General features: G+C 50.6%; 3 protein-coding genes across 4 annotated transcripts; 1 reads left to right on the top strand and 2 right to left on the bottom strand.

The window, feature by feature from the left end:
• The first annotated feature begins 2851 nt into the window (after positions 1-2851).
• On the top strand, positions 2852-4183 carry TMEM205 (transmembrane protein 205). Its single transcript, XM_027879084.1, has 3 exons — positions 2852-3176; positions 3278-3441; positions 3685-4183. Exons 1-3 carry the CDS (start codon positions 3047-3049, stop codon positions 3982-3984), a joined length of 594 nt encoding a protein of 197 aa, XP_027734885.1. The 5' UTR covers positions 2852-3046; the 3' UTR covers positions 3985-4183.
• A 326-nt stretch (positions 4184-4509) lies between these two features.
• Positions 4510-12928, bottom strand: TTC4 (tetratricopeptide repeat domain 4). 2 transcript variants are annotated; one of them, XM_027879082.1, is made up of 10 exons: positions 12834-12928; positions 12607-12724; positions 12368-12529; positions 10868-10945; positions 9952-10076; positions 9573-9659; positions 8519-8733; positions 7273-7354; positions 6120-6202; positions 4510-5201 (listed from the first exon to the last, which is right to left on the bottom strand). In XM_027879082.1, exons 1-10 carry the CDS (start codon positions 12918-12920, stop codon positions 5102-5104), a joined length of 1137 nt encoding a protein of 378 aa, XP_027734883.1. In that variant the 5' UTR covers positions 12921-12928; the 3' UTR covers positions 4510-5101. The 2 variants fall into 2 exon arrangements, with proteins under 2 accessions (XP_027734883.1, XP_027734884.1); XM_027879083.1 differs by lacking the exon at positions 7273-7354.
• Positions 12929-14217: 1289 nt separating this feature from the next.
• Positions 14218-15630, bottom strand: PARS2 (prolyl-tRNA synthetase 2, mitochondrial). The gene has a single exon (XM_027879116.1). The coding sequence runs from the start codon at positions 15626-15628 to the stop codon at positions 14219-14221; it is 1410 nt and encodes a 469-aa protein (XP_027734917.1). The 5' UTR covers positions 15629-15630; the 3' UTR covers position 14218.
• Between the last annotated feature and the right edge of the window lie 4871 nt (positions 15631-20501).

The following is a 20501-nucleotide window of genomic DNA, read 5'->3' as shown; positions in this document are numbered from 1 at the left end:
AGTAAAGGAAGAGAGAAGGCAGTGATATGGAGAGGGTGCTCTACCCCTCCCCAGTGCAGGGGTGGCTGGCAGTGCATCCCACTCTCCCAGGTGCTGTTTCTCTTCCCAGGCAAGGCTGACAAACAGCCCATGCTCCTGCTAGGCTGAAATCCTACCCCATGGGGCTGTGAAAGGAGTAGCAATAAAAGTGCATTGAAAGGAAAAATATCTGTATGTGCTCTGGGTGAATGTCTGCTGTGGGGATTTGCTGTGTTGCTGCCTGGGTGGCAAACATGGAACAGGAATCCTGCCCCCACAGCACACCCCAGGCAGGTGCCATTTCCCTTACTGAGGAGAGGGACGGTGCCCCAACAGCTGCTGCCTGGGGCTTAGGTGGATGAGGGGGATCATTTGAGGCAGGACTTCGTGCTGTAGGAATGGGGTGTCAGCTGGTGCTCCATGAGAGTGGCCTTTGGGGACTGCCCGGAGGCATTGCCACCATGCCTGGGGCAGACCTGTGGAGCTGCCCCTCATCTCTGTCTGCTGGGTGCACCAACACCTGAGATGTAACCCCCAGACTGCCTCAGGGGTGTTGAAAAAGTGAAAACCAGACAAAGCTCAACCTTATTTCCTGAAGTCTGAGATGCTCTCAGAAAGCCACTGGAATGCAGCAGGGGTGATGTGGAAGTGCTACTCATCAGTCACAGCCCAGGGGACATCTGCCCTCAGCCCTAGCCCTGAGGGGAACCCCCTCCCAGGCCTTCCTGGGTCACACAGTCAGAGGTTTTCTGATGAAACTGATGTTCTGAAGGGCTTGCTGCCTGATGGGATAGGGACAGGCCCCAGGAGCCCTTGGGCATGCAGAACTTTGCTTCCAGAGCCCCATGAACTTAAACCCAAGGAAAGGTTTTGCAGAGCTTAACCGTGAGCAAGTGATGATGATGCTGTGCTCAGGGTACGATGGGGTACCAAAAATATGCACAGGGTCTTTTCCAGGCATCCCAGGGTGTCTTTTTCCTTTCTGCAACATCCAGTCCTTAAAAAGGATATTTGCCACCCAAATTCCCCACCTGGTTTATAAGCAGGTGCTCCTGCCCCTCTCTTGTGGCCACAGGCCAGTGGCTCCTAACCCTGGGCTGGCTGTGGCCATAAACCCCTTAACTTTGTTGTATCTTTATTGTATCTTCCATCATAAATATCTCAAGGCTGGCACAGCTCTGCCCCGACCTCCACAAGATAAAGCCATCTCAGGCTGACCATAGTACAAAACATTCAATTTTTATAGAGCCCTCTTATCTCCCAAAACTCAGAGCAATCCTGCCTTTTTATCATCAGGACCTGAGACATCCTTTCTACTTATCCTTAGGAATTGCTGCTGCTTGATTAGGTGGAGGGGATGATGTATTTGCCTGAACATTAAACTTTAGCTGACCTCTCCTTCTCCTTAAGTATTGTGCTTTTTACCTCTACCAGGCCGCGGTCAGCCCTGGCTCTGGCCTGGCTGGGTCCCTGGGGATGCAGAGGGATGGAGCAGGAGTAACCTGGGGGTGTGACAGAGCACTGCAATGTTGTGAAATGTCTCATGGTTATCTACATTTGGAAGAAAATTGCAGTCCTGCAGCACCTGCTGGCCCTCAGGCATAGGGGAGCATGGACAGCAGGACTGCGTGGCTTGGAGCATCCCTGGAGCACCCAGCTCCACTGCCTAATCCCACAGCCAGCTCCCAAGGGAGGAGAGACCTGCTGGTGGGTGCATTCAGACCAACCTGCCCTTACCAGCTTTTCCCAGAGCCCTCCCAACCAAATGCACCACACCAGGACCAAATCAGCAATCAATCACCACTTTTTTTTTCTTTGATTAAAAGGGGAGTTACTCCCCTGCTCTGAACAACCTTTCCAGCTGTGGCTTCTTTGCATGAAAACACCCAGCTGCCTTGGTGCCCTCAGCTGCTAATTCCTGCAGGGAGACAGACGATTTAGAGAGGTAGATCTGGGACCTCCGGATCAGGAGGGCTGCAGGGCAGCTGCCCATCACTGCATTTCTGCCCAGGATGATGCAGTGAACAAAGCCCAGGCTGCCTTCCCTGGGCCTCTGCCATCCTGCAGTGGACAGGGCTGCTGGAGGATGGAGCAGGGAAGCATACCAAAAATTCCAAGAATCTTTTGGAAAAGAAAAGACCATGAAGATGGATGGGAATTTACAGGCCAGCACTCCAGGTGGGATCTGAGTGCCTTCTCCAGTATGCTGCCATCAGGAGAAGGTTTAAGGACCTGATTTATAGATGCCTAAATAAAAACATGGAACTAATACATCACAATACACTGAGTATTTATCCATTTTGCAGGAGGAGTGGGATGGAATTAGAAGGCAGCATCTCTTTTAAGGCCATCCCTGCTGTAATTCATGCCCCGAGGCAACCTACCAAGGGGAGGAGAAAGAATTCTGCAGGCAGCAGTATTGATGGGCTACTCCTAGCAGCTTTGTTTTAATTAATTTCCAAAGTGCTCCTTGTAGTGGATCAGGCAGCTCCTTCAAAGCCTCCTTCCACCCGCTGCTGCCTGTGCTCTTGTGCTGTGCCAGCGTGGGGTCTGGGGTAGTGGGGTGTGCCTGGGAGTGTCTCTGCTCCTTCAAGCCCCCAGGCTTTTTTGGTTAAAAAGTGCAGAAGCTGTTGCTGCTTTTAAGCAGGGGGGGATTCCCCCTGGCCAAGGGGCCTCTTTGATGCTCACAGCATGGGCAGGCATATTTGTCAGGGCTTTTCTCTTCCCCTTTTTATTGACTTTCTGCTTGTTCCTGCTGCCAGGGGTCAGCTGGGGCGTTGGCTGGACTTTGCCAAAAGTCCACCCAAACCAGCCGGTTCCCAGGTGCTGACGCAGGGCCCTGCCCCTAAGATACAAGGGATTTGAGCTCTGGGTTTGCAGCCTGGTTGGGTGTGTGGTGGTGGGGCTGGGAAGGGCTAGGAAGGCTAAGTAAGCGGGTTTGTGAACCTGAACTGCATTTGCCCTACATCCAGTAAGGTGAGAGCAGTAACTGCAGCTCAGCACCGAATTTGGAGGTGTCTTGGCTGACATGGAGGGACCTGTCCCCATCCAGGACGCCATGCTGACCGACACGGAGCCCTCCAACACCATCAAACTGCTGCACCTGCTTTTCCTCTCCACGTCCTGGGGAATGCAGATCTGGGTGACTTTCGTAGCCGGTAGGTTGGGGTCTGTGTGCACTGCTGTGGCTCTCTGCCCAGGCGGGAGGCCCAGGGGAGGGGGCTTTGCCCCAGGACCTACCTGCTCTCCCCCCTTGCAGGGTTTGTGATGAGCAGACACCTCCCTCGCCACACCTTCGGCTCCATCCAGCGCGAGCTCTTCCCCTACTACTTCCACATCAGCTCCACTTGCGCCTTCCTCAACTTGACTCTGTTTGCCATGTGCCACCCCAGCGAGCACCTCAGCGAGGAACATACGACCCAGGTAGCTGCCTTCCCCTCTCAAACATGAGCTGGCTGTAGCCTGAACCCCTTCCTCTGCAGGGTCCCACCCTGCTCTGCTCCGCTGAGGCTGGTTTGCACACGATGTGAGTTCCACACGTGGCTCCAGTTAAAGAAAGCAGTTAGCACCCAGATTGCAGCGAGCCTTGTGTGCAAGAGGGGCTGGGGGAGAAATTTAACCTACAACACGTGCGGGATATTCACAGTGGACTTTGCTCCCCCACAGATCATCCTCTTCTTTGTTTGCATCGCTGCTTCTGTGCTGAACACACAGTGGTTCGGGCAGGTCACCTCCGACATCGTGGCAGACCTGCACGCTGTGGAGCGCAGCCACGGCCTCGGCCAGGAGGTCGGGCTGGTGGCCAGCGAGTCCCGCAGGAACCTGCGAGCCTCCAACCCCAGCTACAGGCAGCTGTGCCGGCAGTTCGCCCTCTACCACGCTCTGTCCTCCCTCTGCAACCTCTGCTGCGTTGTGTGCAATGGCCTGAGCCTGTACCACCTGGCTGCCAAACTCTCTGCCCTGTGAGGGCAGGGCACTGCAAGGCGATCGATGGCCGCCTGGCCAGAGCCAACATACCGTGAAAAGCGAGCCATCCTGCTGCCTTGCTGTGAAGTAACTCTGAGGTTTGGAGATTAAATTGCAACATCCTCAGGTGGAGATACTCTTACTGTATTTGGGCATGGTGCAGAAATTCAGGAATAGCAAAATGGAAATGCTTTCTCTGCAGCTGTCTGAAAGCAGCCTCCGTGATCTATGTGTGTTTATGGCTCAACAGCTTTCTTAATGCCCTCTGCATTAGCTGTGTTTAAGACTGCAGTGTATTTCTGCAGTCAGAGAGACTGCAGAAGAGAAAGAAATGAGATTTAGAATTACTTTTAATTAAAAGCTGAAAGCTTATAGAGAAGCACAGAAGACCCTGTATGTTTGCTGTATCAGTTAGTGTAAAGGATAAGGTTGTTATGTTGGTGTTTACAATTACTGTTTGCCATTCTCTTCCAGTATTTCATGAGGTGAGAAAAAATATTGTCTCATTCATTAGGCAGAAGTCAGTCTAGTTAAAATAGCCATGTTTATTCCAGGTTCTGTAGGACAATCAGTACAGTAGCAAAAGGCTCAATAAAACACTGCTCCAAACCAGGAGCTCTGCTGTACCTTGGCCAGCAGCAGAGCCAAGCAGTGACAAAACAGCAGCTGCTGGATCCCAGGCAGGGACTTGATTGCATCTGCCCTGCTGTAACAGGCAGGTACTGCCCCAGCCCACTTGCTGTTAAACCCCAGCAACTACAGCCCACCTCTGAGGAAATCTGTGATTCTTCTCAGGTAAGGAACTGCATTTCCAGCTGCTGCTGCTGAAACCACAGCCAGTGTTTGGCACTGCATCAGGTTTATTTCAAAACCACATGCAGCCTATCACAGAGGAGACCTTCTGCAAGCCAGCTGGGTTTCTTTTTAAACAAATAATCCCCTCATGTAATCCCTTCATTCTCCTTTGCTGCTTTCCTGGAAGTTTCCCCATGTGCCAAGATTATTTCTCTTCCCTGAAGTGTGCAAGGTATTTTTGTTCAAGCAGAAGTTTGCAGCCTGTAGCTGGGCTAATGAACAGCAGCCTCTGGCGCAGGAGTCCTCGTTTCACTCTTGCTCATTACAGTCGATGCACCTTCTTCCCAGAGAAGTATTTCTTAGAGAAAGGAGAACGCTTCACAAATACCAAAACTGTTGGAGTCCCAGCCTTTACGAAATACCTGCAAAGATTAAAAGGACTTCTTTGCTTCCTTGTAGCTGGGCAAGTGTCCTGCACAGCAAGTGACTTTCACCCTGCTCCATAAAGACTGACCCTCCCAAAGGCCAGTGACGAGCTTTTGTGCCGATTAGCAGAGCCTCTTGGAGTAGGGGCTAAGCACATCTGAGGAGGAGCGTTTTATGAGTCAACTCCTCTCCCAACAGCTACTTTTAATTAAAGCAGCTGTTATTCTCCCTCTGGAAGGAGGTGTCTCTTGCAACTGCCCTTACAGCCTGAAATCTGAGGGCTTGTGCACGCTGCTGAGTTTTATGGAGTGACAGCTTGGCCAGAGCCTGCAGCAGTGACCGAGATCCCACTGTGACAGCCCGTGCTGTGCAGCAGCTTCCTCCAGCTATGAGATGGTGCAACCTAACAGCACAGGCTTCACAATAACTTTTTGGCTTTACAAACAGCAAATTCTTCTCTCTCAATAACTGCACAACGCTTTAAAGCCAGTTTCAGAGGGGAACAGTGCTGCATGCTGTGTCGGGGGCTGCTCACACAGCATTATGAACAGTGAGAGCATTGTTAACCTTCAACATGCTCTTTATAGGCTGCTGCTTTTTTTTTTTTTTTTTTAAAGTAGTACTGTGTAGATGGGATCTGGAACAGCCTTTTTGTGCTGCTCAGCTGTTCCCAGTTCCCCTTCCCATCTCCATCCAGACCTGGAAAGAGTTGTTCATTTTTTTGTGGGGGAAAACATATGTAAGTCACTAAAGCCAGGCACAAAATCCATGCAGCCTTACTGCTTTATACCTTTAAGATGAAGGACTATTAAATCAGAGAAGAGTTAGAACTAATAAAGAACAAACTGGACTTAAAACCCCAAGCTCATACTTTTTGCCTTCTTTTCTTTGGACGTGGACTTGTACAGCCTCACCTTTCGTGCTGCAGCACTTGTAGCAATGTGTGTTCTGGGTTCACCTCGTACATTTCTTCTCTTTCTTCATCTTCAAAATAGAGCTGAAAAAGGTTTTGGAGGGTTATTAAATGCCTAAGGTACATGAGGGAAGGTACTGGGCTTTCAACAGTTTAGTATCAGCACACCATTATCAACTGGAGGTTTATCAAACCGCTGTAGCTTGAGCCCACCGTGTCAGGTGCTAAATTCAGTGATGAAGAAACTGATTTGTGCAAATTCCAAGTCTTTCCTGTATAAACCAGCTTAGCTTCTGGCAGTAGCAGCAAGAAGGTAAAATACACTGGCTGTTCCTGTGCTTCACAGAGAATCAATCCAAACCTAAGGGCTGCTTTTCAACAGGTGAAACGCAGCAATGTTATGAAATAAATTGAGTCATTTTAAAGGTATTTGAAGAAAATAAGAGTTGATTTAAGAGATTCAAATCCAGCAACAGTGTCTTAGACTGTAAAAACACAAGGAAAAGTACACAGCCATTGTCCTTTTGGGCCTGTCTGCTCACTGTACAAAGGACTGTGCTACTGCCTGGCACAGATGACAGTGAAGTGAAAATGAAAAATAAACATCTCTATCCTTCTATGAACCATTTCAGAAAAACTTTTAAAACTGACTGCAGCCACAACCAACTCACAACCCACCTTTGCTAAACTGTTAATAGAGATATATTGTCGTGATGCGATTATGTGCTTATGTACACCTCAAGTCAGTTCTGAAAATAAACTATTTTTTAAATAGTATTTTCTTATTTGTATTCATCAACTCCACAATGCAGTCAAAAAACCAGGCAGCCTATCAGGTTGATGGTCTAAATCTTAATCATTGTTACAAAGATGCAATCTAGCAATATCTCTAAATACCTTCTATCGAATACAATGTAAGTGGAAAACAGATGAACTTTAATTTGTATTAGTGAATTCTGTTAGCACATCTGGTAAATATTTGTGTTTATAAGTGAATGTAGCTCTCCAGATCCTTGTTTCACATCTGTGAAAGGTAAACAGGTAAACAAATCATACCCTCAAAGCTGTGTATTTTCCCACTCCAGAAAAAAACCCCAAACAAACAAACTTACAACACAACAACCCTGAAATTGAAGGAAAGTCAAACTTTTCACCTCAAGATTGCTGGGAAGGTATTTTCTTTCTAAATCCCAAGGAGGTAACTCAGCAAACATCACCATTAAATGATCAATAAACCTAAAAGCCAAAATACACTTGGTGAGCTCAGACAGACTGTTCAGCTTCAATCATTTTTACACTTGCATTGAATGATGGTAAAAATACATTAGCAAATTAGACAACAGACTTGAAAGTAACTTTAGATCACTAACAGTTTCTTCCCTTTAAACTCATCACTTTCCCGGTGAATCCAAGGCCATATTGTGACTCAGGCTATCAGTTTCAAATTTGAGCAGTGCAACAACAAATTATTTTTAACTTTACATTTTCACACTGAAAAAGATGTCAAAATAAACACCCTGCATTTTATCTAAAATGGATTTTCCTTCTTCCATTAGAGTGACGAGAATATGTTTGTGTGTCAGAGACATGTTTATTTTGGTACTTGAGGAGTGTTGGAGGCCAATTTGTTCTAAAAATCCATTTCCACTTCCTTTGGTCATGAAAAAGTGTAGTGAACATTATCATGTATGTACTACAACTTCAGTAACCTGCTTGCACTGTAATTTTTTAGTTCCAAACTTAATGAGAGATCTGAGGAATACGTATTCCAGAAAAAAAAAAAAAGTTACAAATACCAAGTTTGTAAGATCATTGTATCACTACATCTTCCATTTTAAGATCAGAAATGGAAATTAATATCAAGAAAAGTGGAATTCCCACCTTGCCAGTCACTTGCTTATAGTCTGAAAGGTCTGCAGCAGTTCAGTCAGGTCTGCTGAAAGCCCTCAGAACTGTGAGGTCACTCATAACTGGTGGTTATGAGAGGTCCCTTTTGGAAGCTTTTAATAATTTTTAAGTTTAATCTGTTGATCTGAGACTCCACATTTGGTGGGCTTTGAAACAGCCCCTTAATAAATCTCTAGAATCCACACATGTGGATGGGTCACAGATATTACTGGTCACTAATTAATTACAGGTCTAAGCTTGCACTGCAAGCCCCTTAATGACCCTGGCAAAATGTGTTTGTCTGGGCTATGGATTTATATAAATCATAGAATAGTTCAGGTTATAGAGGACCTCAGAAGGTCATCTAATGCAACCTCCTGCTGAAAAGAAGGGTCAGCTCTGCAATCAGAAATCCAGAACAACTTCATCAGCATGGCAGTGTTTCACTTGCTGTCTGTTCTCATCTGCTCAAACACCTCCCTTATGCAGGAATTCTGCTGACAGTGCATTTACCTGGAGTTCTCATGAAAAGCCACAGTGAAATCTGTCTGCTCGTGCTCAGGGTACAGAAAGAGGACAGGCCAGTTCAGGTTGCCATCAGCATCTAAATGCACCTTTGCTCCTGTGGCGTTGTCAGAGTGGAACCCATCTAAGGATATCTCAGCCAGGCCATCCAATATTTCCTCTTCTTCATTTGAAGGCTCAAGAACCAGCTTGATATTTCTTTCCTGGAGGGAAGGGATGGGAAAAAAACTAAAAAATCAACCAAAAGCCAAACATATATGGCAGAGAGAATAAGAGCAAAAAACTACCAGTCAGTAAAAGGTCAAATTGTGTTGTTCTTAATGAGTCAGCTCTTAAACATGCCATCAAAAGCTTTCCCATAGTATCAGACTCAGGGGACTGGTCTTCCCAGGAGAATCCAGAACCTCAGCCAGGTATCCAGATACCTCATGGAATGGATGAGGAGAGCTGGCAATCCAAAGGAGCCCACACGCTGAGAGAAGAGCCTGAGAAAATGTGTGAAAAGCGATGGATCTAAAATCCTTTTCTTTGGAACCTTGCAGGCATCACTTCAGGGTTCAACTACACACACCAGCTCCCGAGAGCATCCTCTGTTTCAGAAAACTGAAAAAAGCTCAGTCTTTTCCTTGGAAGTCTGACTTTATGTAATAGCCCAAAATATTTTAATGTAGGAGAGGATCTGGGATTGATTCCCTCCTCCACCCTATTGAATGGTTATCTTCTATCCTTCCACTGAAGAAATGCCAATGGGCAGCAAAGAAAGCAAGGTTCCTTGGCTAGTGTTGTTACAGCCCAGCAGCCAGACCATTCACAAAGCTCAGTCCATCTCCTAACACTGGGTTTGTATTTTGCATTAGTTGTTACCTGAATTATGGAAACCTGGAAGCTGCAGTCAGAGATAAGGAGAATTATGGTTTTAGCTCCTTTTTTTGGGCTCTAGCTCTCGAAAGCCCCTCAAAAGAACAAACTTTTAGAGGCAAACAAGAGAGCTCTTAAAAAAAAATCCCAAGCCACACAAAGCCAGCCCCTCTCAGTGACCCACCTTTATTGCTGCAAGCAAGATATCCCTTTGACATTTCTCCTTCTTCTCCATCACCTTTGCTTTCCTTGCATCCCGCTCCTCAGCTCGCTACATGTAAGAAAAGGTTGCACCATGGTCACACACAGCAAGTCAGTGCTCATCACTGCTCTACCCTGTCAAGGGGTGGAGAAATCAGTTTGGGTCTCCAGAAGGGTCCTCTCCAGCTCCTTCTCCTACACAGCTCAACACACACCACGTAGAGCCACCACTCAGTTCTCTGTGGGGATATCACACTACACAGAAACCTGTGTGGAGCACTCTTCAACCAAGGACCCCAAACTGATTCTTGACACAAAGCAGAAGACAAGCACTGCAGATGCCAGACTGCCTTAATATTTACCTTTAATTTGTCAGCTTTAACTCTTGTTTCCAGAAGCTTTTTCTCTGTTGGATCTATTCGCAAGCCCTCCTCACACCACGCTATTGCTTCAGAGAAATTCTTCAGCTCCATGTGACAGAGTGCTCCTGGAAGGATTAAAATTTTAAGTCTGGAGTCAGTGTAAAACTACTACACAAAGTGATGGTTATAAAGACGGCGTTAGGTCTAGGGCTTTTGCACTACAGTTTTTTGTCTTGCATGGTCACGTTCAATCACAGACTTCCAGCAGGTCAGTTGAGAAGAAAAATCTAAAATATTTCATCAGTTCTTGTATTGTTTGCTCATGTGGTCACAGAAATTATAAGAATTATTCTAGAAGTGTCTGTTACAAGCAAAATGTTATCATAATTAACATTTCAGTATTTGTCTGGTAAAGAAAAATAAAAGGGGAATTTCCATAGAGTGAGAAATGCTGGGGAGAAAAACACAAACACACCCCAAAAACTAGTATTATGGAAAACAGGAAAAGTTAGGCTGTGCTCTACAGAAACAAGTTCAGTGCCTCTTTGACAGAGAGAGAAATTGAAGAGCAAAGGATACTATTTTGACTGAAAATCTGAAGAAAAACCCTGAGCTCTGTTTTATGGAGAAACACCAATAACAAAATAAGCGAAGAGAGCTCTTACAGTAACTGCTTTACCTTTCTGAAATTAATTCTGTCCAGAAACAAAGTACGATCCCCACTCACGGTAATTTAATGTTTGTAAACACAATTATTAAACACACAGTAACATGCAAGGAAACAAAGCAACATCTAACAGCAGCCTGTTTCAGGGCTTGTAAAAATAACAGCACAATAAGTAAAGCTAACATGTGCCAAGTGTTTTGGAACCACGTTTCTTACACTCCGTGAAGCAACATGACCTTTAACTCTTACCTCTTATGATTGCTTTGAGATGGGTGGGCTTTAGCTTTTTGGCTTGGATGGCGTCATTGAGAGCAGAACGGTAGTTACCTACAAATCAAGTAAAACTGCTCAGAACCTTGCATTTATATTTGAAATTCAACCAGACACCAAGGTGACAAAACAATTTATGCAGAGACCCTCTATGTCACTGTTTCTACAATCACTGTGAGGTGAGAAGAGGATAAAAAGGAGTAACTTGGGGGTAAAAAGTGAAAGGACAGGAATCAAACACACCAGGTGAGGGATAAGTAACATTTCCCTACTGCAACACACAACAGCATTAAAAAGCCAAGAACACCTTCCTTGCTGTGCAGATGCTGTTGGTAGGATGGGTGGTAGCTGTAAGAGATCAGCTTTGTGACCACCTGAGGAACCTGGACAATATGTAAGTCCATGGGACCTGACAAGATGCATCTCAGGGTCCTGAGGGAATTGCCTGATGTAGTTGCCAAGTCACTCTCCATGATATTTGAAAAGTCATGGCAGTCAAGTAAAGTTCCAGGTGACCGGAAAAAGGGAAACTTTGCACCAATTTTTAAAAGGGGTAGAAAGGAGGACCCTGGGAACTACCAACCTGTCAGCCTCACCTCTCTGCCTGGGGAGATCATGGAACACCTACTCCTAGAAGTCGTGCCAAGGCACATGGAGCCCAGAAAGCCAACCGTGTCCTGGGCTGCATCAAAAGCAGCATTGGCAGCAGGTGGAGGGAGGAGATTCTGCCCCTCTACTCTGCTCTCATGAGATTCCACCTGGAGTACTGCATCCAGCTCTGGGGTTCTCAGCACAGGAAAGACATGAACATATTGGGAGTGGGTCCAGAGTAGGCCACAAAAATGATCAGAGGGCTGGAACACCTCTCCTATAAAACCAGGCTGAGAGAGTTGGGGTTGTTCAGCTTGGAGAAGAGAAGGCTCTGAGGAGACCTTAAGTGCACCCTTTCAGTACTTAAAGGGGGCCTACAAGAAAGATGAGGACAAACTTTTTAGCATAGCCTGTAGTGTAGGAAAAAGAGTAATGGTTTTAAACTAAATGAGGGTAGACTGACATTAGATATGATGAAGACATTTCTTACAATGAGGGTGGTCAGGCACTGGTATATGTTGCCCAGAGATATGTTAGAAGCCACATCCCTGGATCCCTGGAAACATTCAAGGCCAGGTTAGATGGGGCTCTGAGCAAACTGATGTAGTTGAAGATGTTGATGCTCATTGCAGAGGGATTGGACTAGATGTCCTTAAAAGGTCCCTTCCAACTCAAACCATTCTATGATTCTAAAAACCACTGGCTTTGCCCTCTCCTGGAGCCAAGGCTCAAGCAGCAGGTTATAGTTGCACTGAACAGAACACAAACGGTACACGCAGCCATGCTCTGAAGTGAGCCAGGTCTTCAGGAGAGTGGAATGAAAATGGAGACGAAAAGCAGCGCAGAGCCCCATTCCCATCCCAGCTGGAGCTGGCACAGGTCCCTCACCCTGGTGGAAGTGTGCGGCCCCCCGGTTCGTGAGCAGCACCGCGTTCAGCTCGGGGTCCTCGCACTTCTTCCGCAGCCCCTCAGAATAGGCGGCGACCGCTCTCCCGTAGTCCTTCTCCTTGAAGTACTCGTTCCCTTCGTTCTTGTACATCCTGGCCAGTTCTGCGGGGGCGGAGGAGGGTGAGGGTCTGAGTGGGGGCGCCTCCAGAACACGCCCAGCACCCCCGCGCGGTGCCCACCTGCGGGGCTCTGCTCCTCGTCGAAGAGCAGCGACTGCAGGCAGGCGAGCTCGGGCTGCCGCGCCGCGTCGATGTCGGCCGGGCAGCGCTTCATGAACATGGGGATGGCCTCCAGCTCCTGCGGACGGATGGGCACGGACACACACACATACATACATGGCGCCCTCAGCTCGGCTGGGCTAGGCACGGCTTAGCTTAGCTCGGCCCCCCCGGCCCCGCCGCCTCACCTGCTCCCACGTGTCGGGGTGCAGCGCGCCCCGGTACCGCGGCGGTCCTGGTACCCCAGACCCGTCATCCTGCCCGTCCTCCGCCATCGTGCTGCCACCTGGCCCCGCCTGCGACCGCCCCCAGCCCGGCCCCGCCGCTTCCGACCGCCCCGGCATCCGACAGCCTCCTGCTCCTTCCGACCGCCCCCTGCTCCATCCGACAGCCTCCTACTCCTTCCGACCGCCCCCTGCTCCATCCGACCGCCCCCCACTTCAGCCCCGCTCTCCACTGTACCTTTAAGTGTCACCTCCCGTGGGGATGGATGACAGAAGCTGATCCCGCCTGGAACAACCGGGAGGAGGCCGAGGTGATCGCCCCGGCCGGCAGCACGTGGGGAGCTCGAGAAGGGTCTGGAGCACCAGGAGTGGCTGAAGGCTCAGGGGGGATTTTCTTGCTCTCTACAACTGCCTGAAAGGAGGTTGTAGCCAGGTGGGAATCAGTCTCTTCTCCCTTGTAACAAGTGACAGGACAAGAGGAAACAACCTGAAGCTGCACCAGAGGAGGTTTAGATTGGATATTAGGGAAAATTTCTTCACTGAAAGCGTTGTCAGGCTTTGGAACAGGCTGCTCAGGGCAGTGGTGGAATCACCATCCCTGAAGGGATTTAATGGACATGTGGATGTGGCACCTGGGGACACGGGGTAGTGGTGGGCTTGGCAGTGCTGGGTTAATGGGTGAGCTCAATAATCTTAAAGGTCTTTTCCCACCTAACCAATTCCACGATTCTATGACAGAGGCATCGCTGTTGCTCATGATCTCTCATGACCCTGGAGCTGCATCACAGGCAAAGTGACTCCCTTCAATGAACTCTCTGTGCAGAAGAGGCTCATGGGGTGATGGCACCAGTCACGACTGCTGGGATGGTAGCAAGCTGTTCCTTATGGGAGCCCCCAGGCCTGGCACAAGCAACCCCCACCCTCATGGATCCTATGTATCTCCAAAGAGAAGATGCAGAGGAAAGGGTTTCCTTTCTCTCCCTCTTAAAATCCCTTGGCACATAGAAAAGAGGCCATGGCCAGCCTGTCAGCCCCAGCTGGGCAGCGAGGGGATGACCCTGCCAGTGCTTCCTCAGCCACACAAGGTTATGTGTACTGGTAAAAGCAGCTCGCAGGGACCTGTACCCAGAGGGGGTAACATCCCCAGCCCTGTGGGAGGAATGTGGGCTGAGCTGCTCAGTCTCAGCACCCAGCACACTTGTAAGACACCATGGCTGGCTCTAACGTGAGCTGGATTTGTCTCTGCTCACCCAGAGCCGTCGCCAACATCCTGCATGTCCTTGAAAAGGAACCAGGGCTGTTTGAATAAACCTAGTGCAGCAAAGATGAGAGATTCAGAGACAAGTAATTTAAGGGACTTGCACTTTACTCAGCAACTCAGTGACACCCTCCTTGGTGAGGAACAAAACCTCGCCAGCATTCTGATTCCAAACCTCAAAGACTGGGGGGTCCTCGCAAGCCCTCTTTCCGGCTATGACCACGTAGGGATAGCCCAGCTTGTTGGCATCCTTCAGTCTTTTGCCAATGGTCAGGTGAGTCCTGTCATCCAGCACTGAGTCACTGGCGAGGTGGGGCAGTGCTTTGGCCAGGTGGTCGTACACTTGCTCCAGCTGTGCCACTCCCTCCTCCTCCTCCTTGCTGCCCCTCTTGGGGGGGATGAAGCAGAGCTGGTAGGGCGCAATGAGGCTCGGCCAGCGGATGCTGTCCTCCGTGGAGAGCACCTCGATGGAGGCCGCCAGGATCCGTGTGACACCCAGGCCATAGCACCCCATCTGTGCCAGCTGGGGTTTGTTCTCGTGTGAGGAGAAGACAGCGTTGGAGACTGAGGAGTACTTGGTGCCCAGGAAAAACGTGTGCCCCACTTCAATCCCTTTGGTCTTGGTGAGCCTCTCCCCACACGTGGGGCAGGAGGTTTGCTCCCCGTTTAACGTCTCCACGTTGGCTGCAAAATGTCCGTCAGGGCACAGCACAAGCCTATCCTCGCCGATGTCTGCCGGGAGCTGGAACTCGTGGGACGTGGTGCCGCCGATGCTGCCCGTGGCTGCCTGCACCTTGACGAATGGCAGCCCCAGGCGGCTCAAGAGGCGGCAGTAGGCGTCACACACCTGGCCGTAGGTGTGCCGAGCTGCCTCCTCAGAGGTGTCGAAGGTGTACATGTCCTTCATGTAGAACTCCCGGCTGCGCAACAACCCAAAGCGGGGCTTGGGCTCGTCCCGGAACTTCCTGGTGACCTGGTAGAGGCGCAGCGGGAGCTGCTTGTAGGACAGGTTGCTCTGAGAGGCCACCAGCTCCGTCACTGCCTCCTCGTGTGTAGGGCCAAGGCAGTAGCTGTGGTTGTGCCGGTCCACCAGCCGGAACAGTTCCGGCCCCATCTGGTCCCAGCGGCCGCTGGCGCGCCACGGCTCCGCCGAGCTCAGGCTAGGCAGGTTCAGCTTCTGCCCACCCAGGGCCTGCATTTCCTCGTCCATCACCCTGATGAGCTTCTCCATGGCGCGCACGGTGGGCGGCAGGTAGCAGTAGCAGCCGGGGCTGGCGGGGTGGATGAGCCCCCCTTGCAGCATCAGGCGCTGGCTGCGGCACGTGGGCTCCCCAGGCCTGCCCTCCCACTCCCCCTCGCCGCCCACCGGCAGCGACAGGGGCTGGAAGAGCTGCGAGAGCAGCAGCCACCTGGGCCTGCCTGGGGCACTGCTGTGCTGGGGCCTGATGGGCTGGTGGGTGCCCAGCACAGGGAGGCAGCATCTTCTGAGCAAGGCCTCCATGGTGCTGCTGGAGAGGGCCCGGAGCCTGCAGAGGGAGAGCGGGACAGAGCAGGGTCAGCACTGCTGGGACACACCACGGGATGTGCTGCTGTCTGCAGCCACCCTGACACCCATCCGCAATGCAGCACAGAGGTAACCACACACAGCTGCACACACATCTGGGTGCACACACCCACACACCTTCAGGGATACAGAGGTACTCTTACACGGGCTCGTGAATGCATCATGGGCACACCTACACACATGTGTACACATGTGCACGGCTTCCAGGCGTACAGGTACCCCCTTATCGACACACGAGTGCTGCACAGGCACACCTACGTGCATTCACACACACTCTGCACACCTTCTGGGATATGCACATACTCCTACATGAACACGTGGGAACGCTGCAAGGGCACAGCTGCACACGTGTGCACATGCATGCACACACACATCCCACCTTCTGGGGTGTACAGGCACCATTACACAGGCACGCGTGAGTGCTGCACGGGCACAACGACACGCGTTCTCACGCACACGTGTACACACACACACACTCACTCACACACACACACACACACTCACTCACACACACACACTCACACACTCACACGCGTGTACACACACACACTTACACCCGCCGGCGCAGCCAATGGGAGCCCCTCCCTCTCACGTGGGAGATCCTCACGCGCCGCCGGACGCGGGCGGGGCACCCCGCACTCTATGGTTCCGCCGGCGGGGCGCGGGCGTCCCCTGCCGGCCGGGAGGCGCGGCTGCAGCGACAGGCGGGGGGTGGGGATGCCTAATTAAACTCTACACCCTTAATTAACAAGGGGTTGGAAAACTGAGAATATCCTGACGGCTCATGGGAGAGACAGCCACTGCTGGCTGAGAGGGATAGGGGCCACTCATCCATCCAGCCCTCGACCTTCATCATCTCAAAGAGCACCTTCACCATCTCCATCCTCTCCGAGAGGTCACGGCTCTGGAGGGCTTGGTCACCTCCAGAGGGTGGTTGTGGCAGACCGCCCTCAGCTCCAGCTGCAGGTGCTGGCTGAGAATTTCTCATCTTTCCTAACTCATGGAGCCACTCTGCCCACTTGGATGGCCCGCCCGCAGCATTCAATGGCGAGTATTTTCTGGGTTGTGAGCCCTTTGTCCTTGAAGAGCTGCAGTTCGGGAATGGCATCACCCACGTCAAACTCCATGGCTTGGCCCAGGAGTTTCATCCACCAGGAACAGCTGTTACACAGCAACCATCCTCATGTAATAGTGAAAAGTAGTAAACAGAGGCGGGGCAGGACAAAATGGATCCTTGAAAGCAACAAGCCCATCTGCTCCCCCTTTCCAGGCTCAGTCTTCGGGGCAGCATGTCCCAATGTGTTCAGCGACAGAACCACTTGGAGTGTGCCTGAAGGAGGGCTGAGAATCAAAATCCTTTTTCTTATCTCTTCTCAGCTTTCTGCTGTCCAGTCTGGCAGACACACATTGCCTGGCACCCAGTGACCTCCACACTGCACTTTTCAGCCTCTTCCCTCACCTCTGAGAGCAGCTGTAAGCACATAGTAAAGCACTCCACTAGAGGAGGAGATTTCGCTTCACTGAGGAGTTAAATAATCCTGTTTAAGTATAGGGAAGTAAGAATGAATCCTTATTTTATTTAAAGATGTGATTTGAAGAAATCTTTACAATTCTTCTATGATGGGAAATCCTCATATGCATTCCTGTTTACAAGGGGCAAAATCAAGGGGTTAAAGAGCACATTTTTGATGCTCTTGCATGTTTTAGGAGCATTAAAGTCATTAAAGAGTTGAGCCAGCATCCTGTGTGCCTGGCGGGACCTGTGGAAGTCCTTCAGCAGCTCAGTGCCAGAGCTGGGATCTGGCCCAGATTTCCTGGCTGCCAGGTAGCAACTTCCCTCCCAGAACAGCCTTCACTGGTTTTGTCAGGCAATTACTTCTCCCTACGTGTTTCCCACCACAATTAGAGAGGCAATGCAAACACTGTCTGGGAGAAGCGCTGTGGCTGCCTGGGAGGCTGGAGGAGCAGGATGGATCCCTGCAGTATCTGCTCACACCTCTGGACACCCAGCACACTGTGCTGGCCCCAAGCAGGACTTACCTGCACCTGCCAGTTGAGCTGTGTGTCCCACAGGACTTCCAGTGCCACATTGCATATCCCTTTGGCCATCTCCCGCTTGCCCAGGAAGTGGAAGATTTTCACCAGGCGGTTTGGGATGGGAGGGTTGTCTCCATTTCTATTGCCTGTTGGAGCCAGAGAGGTGAAACACATTTCCATCAGTGACTTATTGCCTGCTGTGCTGATCAAAGGGACAAAACCATCTTGGATTGATTCGCTGGGGCAGCATTTTAACCAGGAAGGTTTAAGGCTATTCAGGAGACGTGGTCTGTGGGGAAAGCTGATCTCTTATTAAATCAGCAGACAGGACTGAATGCGGGGCTCAGCTTGGGGGTTATGTGCCTGAAAGCCTCTCTGTGATCCTTATTTTTTCCAGCTGTGCTGGGGGAACCTAATAAAGGTACTGCTGCCCCTGCAGCCTTTCACCGAACTGCTCACCCGCTGCTCTGGCAGGGCTGATTTATGCCATTGGGGCCAAACAAGAGTGGCCTGAGAGGGGTGTGCTGTGCACATGTCTGTCTGGGGCCTCCCCTCTTTGCCCTGGGGGATTTCCGAGAGGAAAATTGCTGAGGATCGGGGGAAGATGAAGGAAAGACAGAGCAGGCAGTGGCAGCTGCCTGGAATCAGTCCCTGGCACAGTTCCTCACCAAAGCGATCGGGGGGTCTGTGTGAGAGAAGCCACAATCCTGGAACCCCCCTGGGTGGTGGAAAAGTCCCTTCCCTTTCCAGTAGCATCCCCAGGGAGCACCAGGCAAGGTCTAGGGAGGAGAAGTAAGGGAAGGCAAAAGGCCAAGTCATTCAATGGCTGAACCTGCAGTTTGGTCTTGGGGTTGGCACAGAGAGGTCGCACATCCCATCCAGCCTTGGATGTGCTCTTACACAACCTGAAGGGTCCATGAGCCCTGCGCTGTCTCACACACCTGGTTCACTAATGTAATTCCTTCCAGTGGTGTTACTGTAACTGCACAAATGCAGGACAATGTTTTTATGCCCACTGGAGTGGTGGTTACAGGTCCTGTCCTTTATTTGCCTCTTGTGAAGTTACTGGGGGATACAAAATTACTGCACAGCCCCTGCACCCTGGCAGCTACCCAAGATAACTTTTGGGTGCTTTCAGACAGCTCCCCCTGAGCAAACATCAGTTTCCATTACGAGGACGCCTGCCTTGACTCTGTTTTTTTCCAGCCCTGTCTGTACGCGGGAAGGGACATTCCCTAGGGAACCGTTGTGCTGGGTGCCACAGTGATGGTTGCCATGGCAAGGGCTTCCACCATTCCTGCAGTCCTTGGGGACTAGAGCTGCCGGGATGTGGCTGCAGGCATGTCCAGGGGGTGAGGGCTGCATGTGTGGGGAGAGCTGGACTTAGTGATGTAGCTCCCTTCGCCTCCCAGACTGACTGTGCCTGCTGGGAAGCAGCTTCTTGCACAGGGACCTTTTGCACAGGATAGTCTGGGACACCCAGCTCAAGCTGGGAGCACCTTGGGGTGGAAACCTGGGAGGTGCTGAGCACCCATGGCAGAGCACCCGCTGCCCTTAGGCAGGGAAGCTTGGCAGGAGCTCAGCAATGACCACATTACTTCTGCCTGCATCCTCAGGCCTTTGCCCTTTTCAAGGGGTGCTTGGACAGCCCTTCCCATTAGTTTTGCTCTGCTTCAGCTGCAAGCAAGCAGATGCACTTCATGGATGAGAGCAGCTGAGTTTGAGTCTTTTTAGGTGCCAAGACCTCCTTGTATCCTCAAAAAAGTCACATTCTGCTGCTTGAAAGCCAGTTTTTCCTCTAGTAGCATCAGCAGCACATTGCAGAGCCTGTTCAGGTAGGAGCTCTTGCCATAGTACCCATTCCTGGAGCTGTATTCATCTTGGCAGCTTCCCCATGGAGAACCAGAACAAAGCCTAAAGGGCTCAAAGCAGACAGGGAAAGCTTTAGTCTGAAATAGTCCACCTTGGCTAGGGAGGAGCAGCAGAAAGCCACGTGGATTCTCTCCTTTATCCAGCAGAGTGAGGAACAGGCAACTTGAAAGAGGTCAAGGATGAAAACACCTTCGTAATTGGTGGGGAACTTTCAGATCACATTTGAGTGGGGAGGTTGTGACACGGCCGCCCTTCACTGCAGCTGGCAGTAGATGACTGGTGAGTGTGCTTGAGCCCACAGAGATAATCGACTCTTTATGGCCCGCTGTGGCCAGAACTGCTGGTGGAGGTCACTGGCTGGGCTATGACTGGTTACTGTGTCCTCTCCTCCCTCCCCTACAGTACGGGCTTGGTTTGGACAGGATGCACCACACATTGTTGTATCAGTTGCCAAGGTGAGCGGCTCTGGTGCTGGCACAGTTGGCAGGAGAACACTTTGGGGTGGTACATGGGAGATTTCCCAACCTGGGGGAACCTCAGTGGGAACTGAGAGTTGCCAGAAGCCCCCAGCTCACAAGACAGTGGCTAAGAAGACCTGGGCAGGGCTAGGAGCAAGGGCAAGAGAGAAAGACTGCTGGAATTGCACCACATCTTCCCTGGGGTAGGGCTGACAGACAGACAGGATGCACAACACAGAGGATTCCCTCTCCTTTGAACACAGTGACTTAAAGGACAGGGGGCAATGACACTGCAACTGGTGTCAGATGGGACAACTGTGTAATTGAAGAACTGGATTAGGACTGAGAAACACTTGGCACCCCCACTGCAGGTTCCCTCTGTGGACAGGGAGGTTGGCATTGCCACATCTCTCCCTCTCAGGAAAGTGAGGAGACCTTGGTGC

Source organism: Empidonax traillii, unplaced genomic scaffold (genome assembly GCF_003031625.1).
Source record: "Empidonax traillii isolate 1590-97213 ecotype Southwest subspecies unplaced genomic scaffold, ASM303162v1 scaffold50:size1795014, whole genome shotgun sequence".
Classification (NCBI taxonomy): Eukaryota; Metazoa; Chordata; class Aves; order Passeriformes; family Tyrannidae; genus Empidonax; species Empidonax traillii.
This window is presented reverse-complemented; position numbering and strand designations above follow the sequence as displayed.